The 17117-nt window shown below is 34.5% G+C and overlaps 2 protein-coding genes across 2 annotated transcripts; one reads left to right on the forward strand and one right to left on the reverse strand.

Annotated features, from left to right (window-relative positions):
- The first annotated feature begins 236 nt into the window (after positions 1-236).
- Positions 237-14275, forward strand: Dnmt1a (DNA methyltransferase 1a). Its single transcript, XM_077425155.1, has 17 exons — positions 237-661; positions 1394-1928; positions 2169-2532; positions 2631-2948; positions 3030-3185; positions 3355-3832; positions 4127-4317; positions 4447-4870; positions 5041-5364; positions 5511-5662; positions 5928-6262; positions 6344-6455; positions 6734-6877; positions 6951-7117; positions 7218-7458; positions 7666-9634; positions 14027-14275. Exons 1-16 carry the CDS (start codon positions 589-591, stop codon positions 8059-8061), a joined length of 4410 nt encoding a protein of 1469 aa, XP_077281281.1. The 5' UTR covers positions 237-588; the 3' UTR covers positions 8062-9634; positions 14027-14275.
- LOC143907981 (nose resistant to fluoxetine protein 6-like) lies at positions 8944-17116 on the reverse strand. The gene is made up of 15 exons (XM_077425162.1): positions 16945-17116; positions 16017-16038; positions 14020-14273; positions 13312-13556; positions 12107-12300; positions 11796-11896; positions 11462-11683; positions 11146-11359; positions 10797-10962; positions 10634-10713; positions 10456-10551; positions 10259-10388; positions 9860-10034; positions 9482-9624; positions 8944-9408 (listed from the first exon to the last, which is right to left on the reverse strand). Exons 1-15 carry the CDS (start codon positions 16967-16969, stop codon positions 9256-9258), a joined length of 2220 nt encoding a protein of 739 aa, XP_077281288.1. The 5' UTR covers positions 16970-17116; the 3' UTR covers positions 8944-9255.
- Position 17117: the final 1 nt, after the last annotated feature.

A 17117-nucleotide genomic window follows, 5' to 3' on the forward strand; every position in this document is an offset into this window, starting at 1 on the left:
GCACTATTGCCCACTAGTGCAACACTAGTGCAACATTAATGCAACGCTATTGGGTAGTGCAGGGCAGTGCAGGGCGATAGTGCAGCTAAGAAAAAACGCTATTATGCTTATGTTTATGCGCTATGCAAGTTTGTCTGGATTGACCTTTAAGAGTGAATTTTAGAACGCAGCGCACGCGCGGCACACAGCTGCACACAGCCACAGCCACAGCCCTGTGTGAGTGTCGTTACGAGAGGTTAGGTTAGGTTAGGTTAGTCAACCGTTAGTAGCGTCGCGGTCGTTTCCGATTAGGCGCGAAAAATTGCCGCGTGGCTGATAGCTGATATCCTCTACTTCTCTACTTCCATTTTCCATTATCCAATGTTGGCGGGAACGTACCAGCAGGGAGCCAGGACCGCCTGGACCGCTTCACCGCGGGACACGGTGACAGTAGTGACACAGTGACACAGTGCGCCGTGCGCGTCCCGCGCGAAGGCGTCAACGTCAACGTCTAGGCTGGAGGAAGATCGGTCAACAGCGAATACTCCTCGAGTCCTCGGTCCTCTTCAAGCTCTTCGCTCTTCTGTTTGCTCCTGTTCTTATCGCGATATGGTCCGCGGAGGGCATCGCGCGGTCAAGCGTAAGGTCGCTACCCGGCGGCGATCGAGAGACGAACCACAGGGTGAGTGTGAGCGAGCCATATACCGCGGCTTGAGGAATCGCGCGCTCGCTTAGCTGTCGCTACGAGATTTGCGATTTGCTGTGACGATCGATCAGTTATTTCGCATTTATTTTCTTGACAACCCAGCAGATTATAGTTGCCGTTGGTTGCCGTAGTATAAAACAACCCCTATAGTACAACGCCTTTGTATTGCCGTTGTCCGATTTGCTCTGGCGTTGTCGATTTGACTGCGGAACGTGTTATTCAGATTTGGCTCACATTAGAGACCGACTGAGGACACGTTTCCTTTTTGGCAACATCCCACAACCAAAATGTTTGCTGGGAATATGTACCAAGTAGAATGATAATGGGGGGAAAGGAAATATATTAATGTCTCTTCTAAAATTTAAGGCCGCGTGTTCGTATATATATATATATATTTATATATATATATATAATCTGATTTTATATTGAAAGTTATCCAAAGGTGCACAACATTGATCGCCATATAAATATCAACAGAAATTTGAGCTTGAAAGTGGTCACTGTGGACTGTGGGCCGGTCGGTCGCTCCGACTTTTGTTTGTTACTGTCTAAAATATAAAATTAAATTATACGAATACCATTTATTCGGGAATATTGTTCTTAGGGCCAGTTGTGTTCCAACGTGTTGGTAAACTAATTAATAATTAAATCATATGTGTGTCTTTGTTTTTCCCTCAAATTAAACTTGTGCCTGGCTTGTTGTGACAGAAAGCGAACCAGGTTGCAGCAGAAATAAAATGCTTCGAAGCAACGGGAAAAACAATAAAGAATTAGATGGAGTTGATGAAGAAACTGAATTAGATTCCAAAATTAATTCAGACCCCGCGGTAAAAAGGAGGACGAGTGAAACGAATAAGGGGACGATGGTGCTCGATCTTGGTGATGTGAATACCGAAACGGATGAAACGCCGAGACGTTCCCTGGAATTTGATAAGGAAAATCACGATCCGGAAACAAATCAAGAGGAACGCCGGACAGAAAACCCGGAAAAGAGACGAAAGACAGGAACGAATGAAAAGATGTCTAAATTAAAATCTCAAGATAAAAAGACATCTGTTGCGATAGAGCGATGCCTGTACTGTAAACAGATGTCGAATAATTTAACGTTGTATCAAGGGCATCCAAATGGTGCGGTCGAAGAACAGATAGCTTTAACGGATCCTAAGCTGTGCTTGTTTATTGGAGATGAATCTTTTATAGACGAAAGCGATGAGAGACCGCAAAATAAATTAACTCATTTTAGGTAAATCTTCATGTATTTTATATGTTTAGTTTCTCTCAAAATTGTAAAGCGGAGTACTTGAAAGAGCGATATTAATATTAAGAAAATTATAGGCACGCTCTCTCTCTTTTTCTCTCTCTCTCTCTTTCTCTCTCTCTCTCTCTCTCTCTCTCTCTCTCTCTCTCTCTCTCTCTCTCTCTCTCTCTCTCTCTCTCTCTCTCTCTAAAGTTAAACTGATATAAAAATGATTTTTTTTTTTAGTGTTTACGATTTGAATGGACACCTGTGTTCTTTCGACGCAGGACTCATAGAGAAAAACGTACTGTTATATTTTTCTGGATATATGAAAGCTATTTATGAGGAAAATTCTTCGCCCGAGGGAGGTATACCGACAAAAGATATGGGGCCGATTAACGAATGGTATGTCACTGGATTTGACGGAGGAGAATTGGCATTGGTAGGTTTTAGTACTGCATTCGCGGAATATATTTTGATGGAGCCGTCGGAAGCTTATGCACCGTACATGGATGCTGTTAAAGAGAAATTATATATGAGCAAAGTAGTCGTAGAATTTTTGCTGGATGATGTTAATTCAACCTATGAAGACTTGTTGAATAAGATTCAAGTAAGTTTGTTATTTTATATCTCAATATGTTTTTATTATTTCCATATTTCCATCGTTGTTCTGAACGCGTAGGTTTTATTATTCTTGTCTCGTTGCAGACAGTAGTACCGCCTAAGGAAACCATGAAGTTTACGGAAGATTCGTTGTTACGTCATGCACAATTTATTTGCGATCAAGTTTTTTCATTAGATAATTGTGCTGGCTCTGACGATACTCTTCTCATTACGGCTCCATGTATGCGATCTCTCATGAATCTCTCTGGCGTCACGTTCGGTAAGAAATCGGCCGTTCGTCCAATGAGACGTAAGCCGAAAGTTAAAACGCCTGTCTGGTCAATGGCTACTACGACAAAATTAGTCAGCAATATGTTCGAAAATATTTTCGCTGGTCAACTTGCTAAGCATACTGCTAATAAGGTATGTATTGCCGCATATGTTACGACACGCGTGGTATCTTTTATCCGTGTTATATTGTTAACCATTTTTTTCTTTTGTTAGTCACTGATAAAAAGGAGGCGATGCGGTGTTTGCGACAACTGTCAGCAACCCGAATGTGGTATTTGTCATGCTTGTAAAGATATGCCGAAATTTGGAGGCAAAGGAATTCAAAGGCAAGCGTGCGTTAGAAGAAGATGTCCAAATTTGGCAATTCAGGTATAATTCACACTCGTTGAGTGTAAAGATTTACGCGCACGTATTATTTATCTCCTGATTATATAAAAAATAAAACAATATTTAAAAATAGATTAACATTTTTTTTTTTTAATATTTGAAATTTACATTATATAATGTTCAGTTAAAGATGAATATTTTCTTTATAAAGGAAGCGGAAGATTCTGATCCAGAGAGTGAAGAGCAATATGATGATCTAACGGAAGATAAAACGGTACAAGATCAAGAAAGAAATCTTAATAAAAATGAAGATTTTAAAGAACTTTTAATTAAGAAGGATATAATATGGGAGAAAGAAGATAAAATTGTCGACGGGGTGAAAACGTACTATAAATCAGTTTTAGTTGGAAACGAAAAAATCGAAATAAACGATTATGTCTTGTTGGAGCCTAGAGATCCCACAATTCCTATACAAGTTTGCAAAATTGTGTTTATGTGGGAGAACGCGTTTGGAGAAAAACGATTTCACGCAAACCGTCTTTATAGAGGCACCGATACCATGCTTGGTGAAACTTCGGATCCTATAGAATTATTCCTAAGTGAACAATGTTGCGAGGCATCGTTTACGTCTGTTAGATCAAAGGCAACGGTTATCAATAAAAAGACGCCTGAGAATTGGTTTGAACTAGGTAAGAATATTAGATTATTATTAGAATATTAGATTCTGATTGCAGTTCTATGGAGCCAAGTGCTACACAAGTGATATTAATAATAATAAAAGTTATGCGCTGGTAAATCTAAGAAATTTATAATTGCCATTTTGGTTTTTGAGGCTGATTTGTCAACTCTAGCTTGGTATATTCTGTAACATTATGCTGCTTTTACGATGAGCCACGCGTCAGCTCACGCATCACCCACATTTTTTTTATGTTTTGTCACTGTATTTACATAATCGCATTTACACAATTTTTTATATTACACAGGTAATGTGGATATAGATAATGATATAAAAGATACAGATGGTAAGACATTCTTTTATCAAATGAAATATGATCCTGAAAGTGCTCGATTTGAGAATCCACCACCGGATCCGGAATGTCCAGGAAAAATTAGTCATCGATTCTGTCCCTCTTGCATTCGGTTGGCGATATCAACGCAACGTGATATACCTAAGGTACGAAATAAGAAAAGATCAGATTTGAACTATAAAAATTAATCCAAGAGAATTGAATTTCTTTTTAACTCTATAAGTATGAATTTGGATCGAACCGATACTTAAGTTGTCATCTAATACGATTTTTAGGTCTATAATCGAATAGAAGAGAAAAGCAGTAGGGAAGTGATTTACGAATTAGTAAAATACAAAGGTGAAGAATATAGGGTCGGTAGTGCGGTATTCTTATATCCACAGGCTTTTGAATTTAAGCATAAACGAAAATACCAACAATCTAAAAATTCAAAGATCAAATTAGACGAAGTAGATGAAGATATGTATCCGGAGTTTTACAGAAAAAAACTTGACAAAGGAATACATTCAAATCGTGATACACCCGAACCTTTTCATATTGGTTATATTAATACGATATATGCTACGACAACTGACATATTAGTGGCACCTTCAGACATTTTTATTAAAATAAATAAAATGTACAGACCGGAGAATACTCACCGAGATTTAGCACTAATGGAGCAATCGGACATTAATATGGTCTATTGGAGCAACGAGAGTAAGTTAACGATTCAAAAAGTTATGGATTTCTTGTTGTTTTAGATAAATTTAATATTTTTTGTATTATTGACGGATTGAGGACGTAAAAATATCCATTTGGCCCAAGATCTGTATTTGCCTATATATATATTTTTAATAATTTTAAAGATTTGTTTTGTTTCTGTGTAGTGTGCACCGTAAATTTTTCTGTGGTTGCCGGTAAATGCTACCTGACATACTTTAAAAACATGAGTGAATCCATTGAAGAATGGTCTACGAGCGGTCCAAACAGATTTTATTTTACTGAAGCATACAATCCTGCAGAAAAAACATTTGATGAACCGCCTTATGACATTATTAATACGAGTAAATTCGGAAAAGGAAAGGGGAAGGGTAAATCTATAGCAAAGAAAGTGGAAAAAACTGAAAAGAAGCAGGTTTTTGAAACACCCGTGGACTATCCCACTATATCAAGAAAGTTGAGAATGTTGGACATGTTTGCTGGTTGTGGAGGTAGTACATTACGTTATATATATATATATATATATATATATATATATATATATATTTGTTCTCTCTCCTCTTTCTCTTATTTCTTCTTTTATCTTTCATTCTCCTTTACATATACTTAAATCATGTTATAATCATTTGCTTAACAGGATTATCTGAAGGAATGCATCAAGCGGGTGTAGCTGAAAGTCTGTGGGCGGTTGAAAAAGATAACGCTGCGGCAAATGCGTTTCGCTTGAACAATCCGAAGGCTACTGTGTTCTCAGAGGATTCCAACAAACTGTTGGAAAAAGTGATGAATGTAAGTTTCCATTACTTTATCATGTTTCCACATCTATTCACCTTCATACACTAAGCAATAAATATTTTACTGTTATTTTACTGTTATCAAATAATTAACATTACAAATAGAACAGATACGTTGCGTCTGTTAATAGTTTTTCTCTTTAAATTATAAGAATATTTATTCATATATGTATAAGAGAAGAGAGAATATATATTATATTTTGATTATTTTTTCTACTATATAATAAAATTAGTTAATAAAATTTTGTTTTCTGTCTCAGGGTGATTATGTAGATGATAATGGCCAAAAACTTCCTCAGAAAGGAGATGTTGAACTTTTGTGTGGTGGACCACCGTGTCAGGGTTTCAGCGGCATGAATCGCTTCAATTTTCGGCAATACTCATTATTTAAAAATTCTCTCATTGTTACGAGTTTAGCTTACTGCGATTATTATAGACCAAAATTCTTTCTGATGGAAAACGTGCGAAATTTTGTATCCTTTAAAAAAAGTATGGTGCTGAAATTAACTTTAAGATGTCTCGTTCGTATGGGTTATCAGTGTACATTTGGTATCCTCCAAGCTGGAAGTTATGGGATACCACAAACGAGAAGAAGGTTGTTTTATTTTTCTTTACAATCAAAATGTTACTGATGGTATATCTAGTTTCATTTTAATGATAATTTATCGATTTGTAGGATGATACTCATAGCCGCTGCACCTGGAGAAATACTTCCAAGGTATCCAGAGCCTACGCATGTGTTCAATAAACAATGTTGTTCGTCAAACGTAATAGTGGATAATAAAAAGGTATGCTCTTATTTTTATTTGTTTTGTATTTATGATACATATGTATGTATTTGTGTGTGTGTGTGTGTGCGCGCGCGCGCGCGCGCGCGTGTGTATATATATATATATATATATATAAACATACTTTGCGACATTGATTCTGTAAGTTGATATAAATTAGATTGCAATTACGCGTTGCAAAAATTTATATATACACATGCGGCACACGCACGCTATCATGAAGCTTTCTTGTACTAATGAAATATATATATATATATATATATATATATATATTTTAGTTTACTTTGGCTTGGAAAAAGTCTGCTCCATATAGAACAATCACTGTAAAAGATGCTCTGTATGATTTACCGGCAATTAAATCTGGTTCGAGCGTAGAGGAAATGTCTTATGGTGGCGAACCGTTAACACATTTTCAGAGAAAGGTATTGTAGAAACGTATCTTCGTATATGTTTGCAAACAAACATTAGAGTTCTCACTTGATTTATTTATTCCAGATGAGGGGTAAACCGTATCGATCGATATTGATAGATCATATATGCAAAGAAATGAGTCCGCTTATAGAGGCGCGAATGAGCCTCATTCCAACTACAATCGGTGCCGATTGGCGTGATCTACCGAACATCGTGATGCGATTGAGTGACGGTAACTTTACCAAGAAATTGTACGTGCAGTATCCATTAGACGATAATATTCTTTAAATTCTTCGATTATAAATGATTAATTGACCAAATCTGATTTTTTTTTTTTTTTTATATATATAGAGAATATGCGTACCATGATCCAAGAGTTGGAAGGAGCTCTACGAATGCACTTCGCGGAGTATGTAGTTGTAGTACTGGTCAACCATGTGATCCTACTGATAAGCAATATAATACTTTGATTCCATGGTGTTTGCCACATACCTCGAACCGACAGAACAATTGGAGGGGTTTATACGGTAGAATTGACTGGAACGGAATTTTCAGTACAACTATCACTAATCCGGAACCGATGGGTAAACAGGTATGTTGATAGATATATAAAACGCTGCATATAAATGCTCCAATAATTTGAAATAATGAATAAAGTGAGTTGCGCTGATGTTTAATAATTTCTTAAAATACTACTGAATTGACGTATTTCTATTATGTTTCGTTGATAATGTCATCGATACAGCGTACACGTAGAGAAGCCAAGTGAGTGTGCTATTCAAATGTAATTGATTTTCAGGGTCGTGTGTTGCACCCAGTGCAAAATCGAGTTGTAAGCGTGAGGGAATGTGCGAGATCTCAAGGTTTTACTGATTCATATCGTTTTTTCGGTACAATAGCTGATAAGCATCGACAGGTTGGTAACGCGGTACCACCACCATTGGGCGCTGCTATTGGGCACGAGATAAGAAAATGTATCCGTAACACGACGTTAAACACAGAACCCAAACCTATGAATGGCTATAGTGTTGAACCAACAACGAGTAAAAGTCTCGACAATAGCCTCAACGAAAGTCTTGACAAAAGTTACGACGAAAATTTTAATAAGAATGACAAAGATGTGCCTGATGCCCCAATAGCTCACGACAATGCCAACAACAATCTTAACAATAATAAGAATACGGTCGATCGATGAAATTTATACTGATGAAGAAACGAAGAAAGAAAAATTATTGGACGAAATAGTATAATGGTTTTTACATATTATTTTTACATCGTAAATTAGTATTCAGTGTTAAGGTAGTTCTCCGGTTCTTGTACTAGAGAAAATCGATTTTCTATAGATTTTCTTGAAACTGTGAATATACGTTAATTTAGCTGGTGTGCTTTATGCGTGGTATAAATTTTAGTACCTCTTGCGATATAAAAAATTGAGATACTGAGCCTCCAAAGTTTCAATTTTTACCAAAATTTAGTAAAAGTTGAAACTTTGAGGCTCAGTATCGTGATTTTTTCTAGTATCGATTTTCTCTAGTACAAGGACCGGAGGAGAACTACCTTAAATAAGTCCGGTATTATACTTTGATATCTCTTCGATATGCATCGATAAGAATAAACCCATGTTGTAATTAATATTTGTAATAGTAATTTAAACCTAGAGACGGTATATAGAAGGCTCTCCGTACAAGAATATTCGGAACACATCCCGTTACGTTGAGTGCTAATTATATATTTAGATAGATCCGTGCGTAAACTTGGACTTGGGGTCACACAAAGAAAGATGTAACGTAATAAAAGCATGTTATACGTTATGTCTTTGCGCTTTGGTCCGGTTGGTCTAATTGTAAGTAAGTTCACGTACGGGTCAGTAAATATAGTCTAGGCAATCATTTTACTTGGTTCTTAATTTCCATTGGTTAAGGTGAAAATCACGGAACGTTTCTATTTAGTTTTTCGATACAGACCATCTCGTTTTTATTTCATTGATTGATGAACTTTTTAGATCGTAAAGCTTACAGCACACAATGCGTGTGTTTCGCTACTTGTTTTGCTGGATAAATTAATTGCGTGCTGCTGGTTTTAGCTTTACATAATTTTATTATTATTATTATTTTTTTCAATACATATGTGCCGTAACATATGGGACCCTCTTCAGCGGTGGACAGGAGACACAAAAGACTTCTTATATATCACGATGAGAAGTATTAAAATGACTAACTTTGGTCTGAATGCAAGCCTGCGGTTATCGTATCGTAGAATGTCGCACTTTTATTACTATTATTTTTATTACGCATGTTATGTTATACATCAGATTTTTTGTAGTATATTACATAGACAAAAGTGCAAAAATTATATTTGATTTTATCGGCAATTACACTTGCATGCAAAATTACAATTTCTCACTGTTACGCCACTTATACTTTCTTTTACTGCGAGTTTGCATGGTTTGTCGTACTAGTAAGTTATACGGTGTTTCCACTACTAAGGACAATATGTAGGAACATAAATAAGTAATTGTAAAATATCCCATCAACACGATACCCTGAAAATAAATGGTTGCGATAATAACACGAGTTGTTTAAACCTTTTAGAATTTTAAATGTTCGTTTACTTACCAAGGGTATAAGTTCAAAATGAACAGACGTTTCACTCAGTAGGCGAATCGAATGTACAACAAGAGGATTTATAAGATAAGCGCAATACGACAGTCTGCTAAGAGGAGCCCATCCTTTAAATGATAAGATACGATAAACGATGCCTGTAATAAGGTAAAAGTTGATAATTAGTATGTAATATATTTATATAAATTTTTATATAGTATTTTAAAAAATAAAAAATTATATATTATTGTATTATATTACATTATGCCACTGTTCATTGTAACAAAAATGTTTCTTAAATAGTAAATTGAAAGTGAATATTCAACAATTTATTAGTATCTAATAAAAAAAGATCTGATAAAGACTTAATAAAATATTATTAAATGAACTAACCACCGTGTTGAGTAAGGCACGCTATTATAACCCATGCTATACCTGTGGCCCAAATGCCTTTGTGCAATGCGGCATAAATAGCAGCAGGTAAAATGGGTATTTGTCGCTTGTACGTGCCGAATACCACAATAATGTTGCAGGCACTACCCAAGCACCAGCATAAAATTACAGTTCTCTAAAATTTGCGTTAAATTGAATTATAATATGACAAGGAGTAATTTAAAACTTTTGTACTTTTAGTATTTTCTTTACGCACTACTACATAATTATTAATTTATATATTTTTTCAATCAGTACGTAGCGCGTGTTGTATAATTATTTTTGAAGCTATTTTACTTTTTTGCTACATTAACGGTTACGTGTATAAATCAAACATGAAAATATAAATCAACGTTTTACCGTCTTCAAACGCAACTTTCCGTTTAGTTGCGTTAAAATGTAACCGGCAATCATTCCAACAATGTATGGACTTATTCTGACCCACGGTGGGAAGTACAAGACATCCATAAGCCTGTATTGTTCGTCCAACCTGTAACAACGAGAAAAAATGATCTTTTAATTGTTCTCTTGAGCAGGATATGTTTCAATCGACTTACGTCGGGATATATTCGTAAATGTACGAAAGATATCCGGTAAGGGTAATTGAGCCTATTAAAAGTGCACTCAATATAGCCATTGCTATGTAAAAGTACCTGAAATTTATATAATTAATGTTTAATTAAAAAATATTTACACTGGCTATGTGTTGTATATGACCGTCAGTAGTCAACTTACATCGTCGACAAAATTAATAGCGCTACAGCAATAATGAAGAATTGCATATCTGCAGATAAATACCAGCTCCAACTCATGCACTTGAAGAAAAAAAAGAATTTGAGATTGAAGATTCTATACGTGCTTTTAAGCACATTCTGTGCTAAACTAAATGTATTCGTACCATTGTTTTAAGACCGAATAGATTATTTATGTACAGAAGGTTCCTCCACCAGTACTTTGAGCAGGTTTCGTGTGGTCTCTCGTATACGTAAAATGGGGAGATCTTGTCGAACCAAGTCGAACTTGTTTGCGATATTGCCAATACCGTCATATAAGCCGGCGTCAGCCTAAAGATGAAATTTATGGATAAAAGAAAAGACATTGTTAGTTTACCTATTCAAACATTAATTACTAGATGATTTAAAATTGTCTTTATGTCGTATCTTTTATTTTGCTTATTATCATATAGTATTTATTTTATCAGGTTTATCTCGCGGTCTTTTTCGTTGTCAAGATAACAAAGAACATACCGGATAAATCTTCTCAGCACAAGGAGGAAGAATTCATTTATCTTTGCCTGATAAGTAAGCGGTTGTATTCGATCTTTGTTCATTTTATCCTTAATATAAAAATAGGCCACCAAAAGTCCGCTTAAAAAAAAAAAGGTATCGACTCCTAAATGTGAATTCATTAATATTTGATTAGCGAAGCCATCGCTGAACTTCCAGGCCCACACTTTATTGTCTGTGTACGGAGAAAAACAGTATCCGTTATGCGTAGTAAATAAGAATCGGACCTAAGAGTCGGTATACTGGATCTTCTACAGATCACTTTCAAATTACTTGCCCGTGTAGTCTGCCATGTACATTGTGCAATGGCCTGCGAGTAGCCAACACATACTTAAAAATTTTAAGCCGTGAATAATAGGCAGTGCGTCGGCGTGCACGTTCGTATTAAATATTATTTTTGTATTCGTGTAAGCGGAAAAGCATAATAGTACTTTTCCAATTCTACTTTCCCGTAACGGAGTTGCTTCCATTTCCATTTCTTGAACAGTGTTCTTTCCATCTGAAAATTCGGGGAATAGTATTAATAATATATAGTAGAAATTAACGTGCAAAACACGTATATTTATTAAAGAAAAGATTTGAAATGTTTTTTCGGTATGCCGATAACTTACCAGTGTCAATTTTATTAATTTTATTTGAATATTTCTGATTCACGACGACATCGTACACCGTCCCGATTATAACCATGAAGATAGAAAGCACTAAAATAATGCTACAAATGTAAAATTAATAAAATTAATAAAATTAAACCTATTAAAATATTAATAAAGATATGCAAAAAATATCTCCTTAATATTTCTTCAGATTTATAAGCTACTTTTGAATGAAAACTTGTTTCTAACGCTATGCGTGCAAACGCGTGATATGGAATATATTATTTTATTTGTATTTATTACGTATGCTTAACACGTTCTTGACATACCAAATAATAGGTGTTGCACCACTAATGAGCCATTTATAATCATCTTTTAGATTTTTAACCTGGATCATCTTGAAGTCCGCGGAATAAAGATCACTAATTATAAGAATTCTATCACGGAATACTCTTTCCAAAATAAAACTTATATCATTTTCAGAGCATGACGCTGGTAAACAAAGTCCGAGTGTGATCACATCCTAAAATAAAAATGTCTGCATATAACATATTTTAATATTGAATATATACACATCAATGTCCATATATAGAAGTGTAGCTTGCGGCGTTATGTTCAGTAAATAATTATAAATAATGAAGAACAATTATAATATATTTCGACTTTCGATATGTGTATATTATTATAGGTATGTATATTATAGGGATCGATTGTTACCGACCTCTGTTTGCAATATCGCAACTTACACGCGCGTGTATAATTTTTATCTAAAATCTTAAATTTTTTCATAAAATAACCTTTTTAAGATAATCTTTCAAAATTCCATTTATATATGTAGACGTAAAGTTTTTGGTTTAAAATTTAAATCTGAAAAATGTCAACGTAACGTATATGCGATCAGGATTACGATGATTATGATGACACACGCAATTTTTTGTTAATTTTAAACTCGTTGATAATATATGCGTCTTTTTGCGATAGCTGGTTTTCATATTCTAACTGCGTGATTGGAAGCGTTTTATCGATGGACGATGATTCTTGGTGGAAACGAGAATTTTTATTACTTTAAATTTTATTACTTTTCCATCGTTGATAGCGTGCGCGATTCCATATTTTTCAACGTCATCGTATATAGGTATAACATAAATGTTTGATGGCACGTGACGGATTGAATTTTTTCTCGAGCATTAATAAAGAAATTACTTTGCCGAAATTTCGCCATCTCCACAAAAGCTTTAATGTGTTGTGTTTATTATAGTTTTATCATTTATGTATTTTGCAATGGTACACTTCTTTATGAGTTTATTTACTTGATACGTAAATAACGTGTCAATTACTGTATCTATTTTTAATGTTTATCATTCGTGACAAAGATTTGAAAGACTTGACAATTTAATTTTTACTACGTATATAAATGTTAACAATATTGCACGTTGCGCGTGTTAAATACGTTTTAGATTCTTATCTCGATTCTATACATTCTTTAATTAGTATAAACAGTTATTATTACATTAACAATGAGATATAAACTTACTTCATTAGGTAGATTTATGTGGTACTGAAGAGTACTGTTGTGTTTAAAATGGGCAGCGAAGTAATTTGTTTTGAAAGGCGGAATCTCCTTTTGTGGATCACGATACAGCGTGTTGTTTAATAAATGCAGCTTTGAAATCGGTAGAGGAACAATACTCGTCACATCGATGCACTGGCTACGACTGCCCAGCCAATAATTATTTCCATAAAAAAAACTTGATTGAAATTCGCCGCTAGAATCCAACACTTTTAAATAAAAGATAGACAAACGTTATTTGCAAAAATTATAAAAAAAAATATTGAATAGTCTCTTATATATATACATATACATATATTTCGTGTCAGTTAATTATAGGTTTTGATAATTATTAATTTTGAAAAGCAGTCTTGAGATATTTACAATAATTATCAAGATTTCCCTCCTGATTAGTATTGAATAAATATAATTGACTATATTTCCTATTGTTATAAAAGACGCGACACATTTTATTACAATAAGTCATATTTTACAGTACGTATCGTAAAATAATTACGATTACGTATGTTTCATAAATTAGACGGTACATTTACGTACGCAATAATATAAAAAATGTAGTCGCGCAAAAATACACATTTCTTTTCTTATCACAATATTCGATTAGCTTTCCGAACTTTATACTAATTAAAAAGTGCATTATTATATATAATTATAATTAAGAATTTTACATACTTTTCAGGCTCCAGAGTATTCGTTGATCAACAGCCTCTCGGAAATCCAACAATTCCTTTTCGCATAACGTCGAATTAAGAAGACCGGAAGCTCGCGAAGCAACAGCATAAGCGGGCAGCATACGATTAATGTCATTGTTGTTGCCGTTATTATTCGATCTATGACTTTGTTGTACGGGGGGTGCACAGAGTAACGTGGTGAAGTTTATGCAAGCGCACAAAATAAACGCAAGTTGCCGTCGCGACATAACGCGACTTTAACACACAACAGTCACTTTTATTTCCTTATTGTAAATTAGTAAACATTGGTACCGATCCTAATAAAATTAATCTTGAGATACAGAAGATTGAAGCTATTATTATTTATACGGTATAACAAATTTTGTTACAAGGTTTACTCTCTTTCCTGATATATATATATATATAACAGAAAAAGGGCACTTTTGGATGGAGCCGAGAGTCGCGAGATTTGTTACGCGCAAACAGTTGCGCGCGATTCAAAGTTTTATAAATTGATCTCTGATTTATCTCTGATTTGCACAAGACGACGTCGTACGATCGGTGAGATTCGACGAACGAAAAAGGACTGGTATATATAAGCTGAAGTAACGTGGATTTGTCTAGTGAAAAACAAAGCGTCCTTGCCGTCGATTTATTAAATTTTTTGTCGAGATGTCGTAAATGTCACTTCGGCCACCGATGTATTATTTTATATTCAAAATTCAATCATATTGCGTTAACGAGTTTCCAGTACGTTGAGAAAGCAAACGTGAATGGCAAAATAAAAATACTTGAGCAACTTCCAAATACCTATATGTCAATATTGCACAATATTATATCTCACGAGAAGCAAAACGACAGACGTGCGTTAATCATTTCTTCCGAAAGTCCATTACAGATTCGTATATACCGATTCTTTATTCTTAACAAAATATTAAGGGAGAATATTATGGGGAAGATTATTGTTAACATTTATCGTCGCATATATCTTTGTAATATCCTTATAAATATTATATCTATTTGAATATACATTTATTAGACTTTTTACAAATATTTAAGAAAAACACGGTCTCTTATTTGATTAAGATTAATTTCGATTTACTTTGAACGCTCGATTGAAAAATATCAACAAATACGTAAGACGATTTATCCGGTTTCTTTTGCGACCGAAGGAACACACACCACGCCGCATTGTGCGTCTCTAATTTATGTATAATAATATGCCGCGCAAGAGCAAATATGATATCTATATACTTGAAAAATGATATTACGTCATTTTTCACAAATGTCAACGTCGCATGCATACGTGTCCAATTAATAATAACATATTTCCTAATCTCTCTCTCTCTTACTTAATATAACTGGTTTCGCTAAATTCATTATATCGTTTTTGCCATGTCGATTTTTTGCGCCGTGCACATCAGGATAATATGTGATGCACCGTGTGCATATATATATATATATATATATATGCATATATATAAATATGTATGCACACATGTGTGAGCACACACGTGTAACATTTATTGTAAATATATTATAATATTATATAAACATATATATATATATATATATATTATATATATATAATTTATAAAAGATATCCGTAATTTACATTCTTGAAAAATTCGAGACGATGGAAGCGATTTATAACAGCGAAGGACACGCGTCAAATTGTATGCAAACGTGTTGCCGAAATCCGACGATATATTATATCGCAAAACAAAACGGTTGAAATATTATTCACATTAGGTGCTTTCCATTTACATCAAAACTCTGATTATTCTCATCACTCGTGACCTCGTTCCAATCCTTTTTGGCACGTAATGAATAATAATTAGACAGACGGACACGTCACAAGTGAGAATTATCAGAGTCTTGATACGCAAATAATGTGTGGAAAGCATCTATTATATATAAACGCATCTAATACATTAACGTACCTACAAAAACTGTAAGACAAAGGGAACGAAAAATTGATTGATACGACATACGCACCTAGACGTGAATAGTTTGCGTGCTATAATAAATTAGAAAATTTGTATCGCGTAAATTGCCGTTGATTTATGAAACGTACGTGTACGTAATAAATCATGAATTTACGCGTGCATTAAAAAATATAAATATTTAGATATATTTTATATTTTGGCGATCGTGAAACATTGAAATTGATAATATGTCGATACTCTTTAATAATCTTTGAATCCCCATCAGGGCTTTGCATTGATAATCACAATAATTATTTGCTGCCACGGTTAATAGTTTTAATCAACATTAATTAATTATATCAGTGACATACAGCAGTGAAAAATGTGAAAAATTTATTCAGTATAGAGACTCGAACCTCCACTTAATTCTTTATATAAATGAAGAAATAAAGCAATTGTCGCGTGACGGAAAGACGTACATACAATAATTAAGTTTGCGATCTTCTTTTATACAAAGAAACGACATACTAGATGGATCTTTTAATTGGCTTTATAGAATTGCAAAAATCTTTTACAGAATTAAAGTCCGCACAAAAATCTATCTAGGGTGCAAAACGCGATTTTATATCACACACAAAAGCACCAAAATATTAAAAATATTACTTATTGGGGCACATATATACACACGGCTGTCACCTGACGACAATATTTGCTCAAAACAAAAATTCTGCAGTTTATACTTACATACATAATGTTTATCATCCACCCTTGGGCAAACATGTATAGGAATAATATCGTATGTAAGTAGAAGTAAGATTCACGGCGTACAAAAAAAGATCCATCTAATAATTATTTTAGTAATGCAAATACGCGTGCAGGATGACAAGAAGAGCGGCAACAGTAGTTGCCGGATCCCGGATCTTGCGTAAGATGGCGAGCACGCGAAAAAAGGACAGATGTCATTTCGTTAGACAAGGACAGATATAGGGAAAACAAACGTAGAAAGGTTGACATTATCGACATCGAGGAAGTTTGCCAGTCACTTCAGGATCCCCTTCTAAAGAATCCGCTACACGTATTTGTTGCATAGGCCTAATATTCAAATTTGCATTAGAGTGGAGAAGTAAATATAACGAGTAAATGATGAGCGTGAATGACGACACGACACTGA

Source organism: Temnothorax americanus, unplaced genomic scaffold (assembly GCF_048541705.1).
Source record: "Temnothorax americanus isolate GAGA-0224 unplaced genomic scaffold, ASM4854170v1 Scaffold9, whole genome shotgun sequence".
Lineage (NCBI taxonomy): Eukaryota > Metazoa > Arthropoda > Insecta > Hymenoptera > Formicidae > Temnothorax > Temnothorax americanus.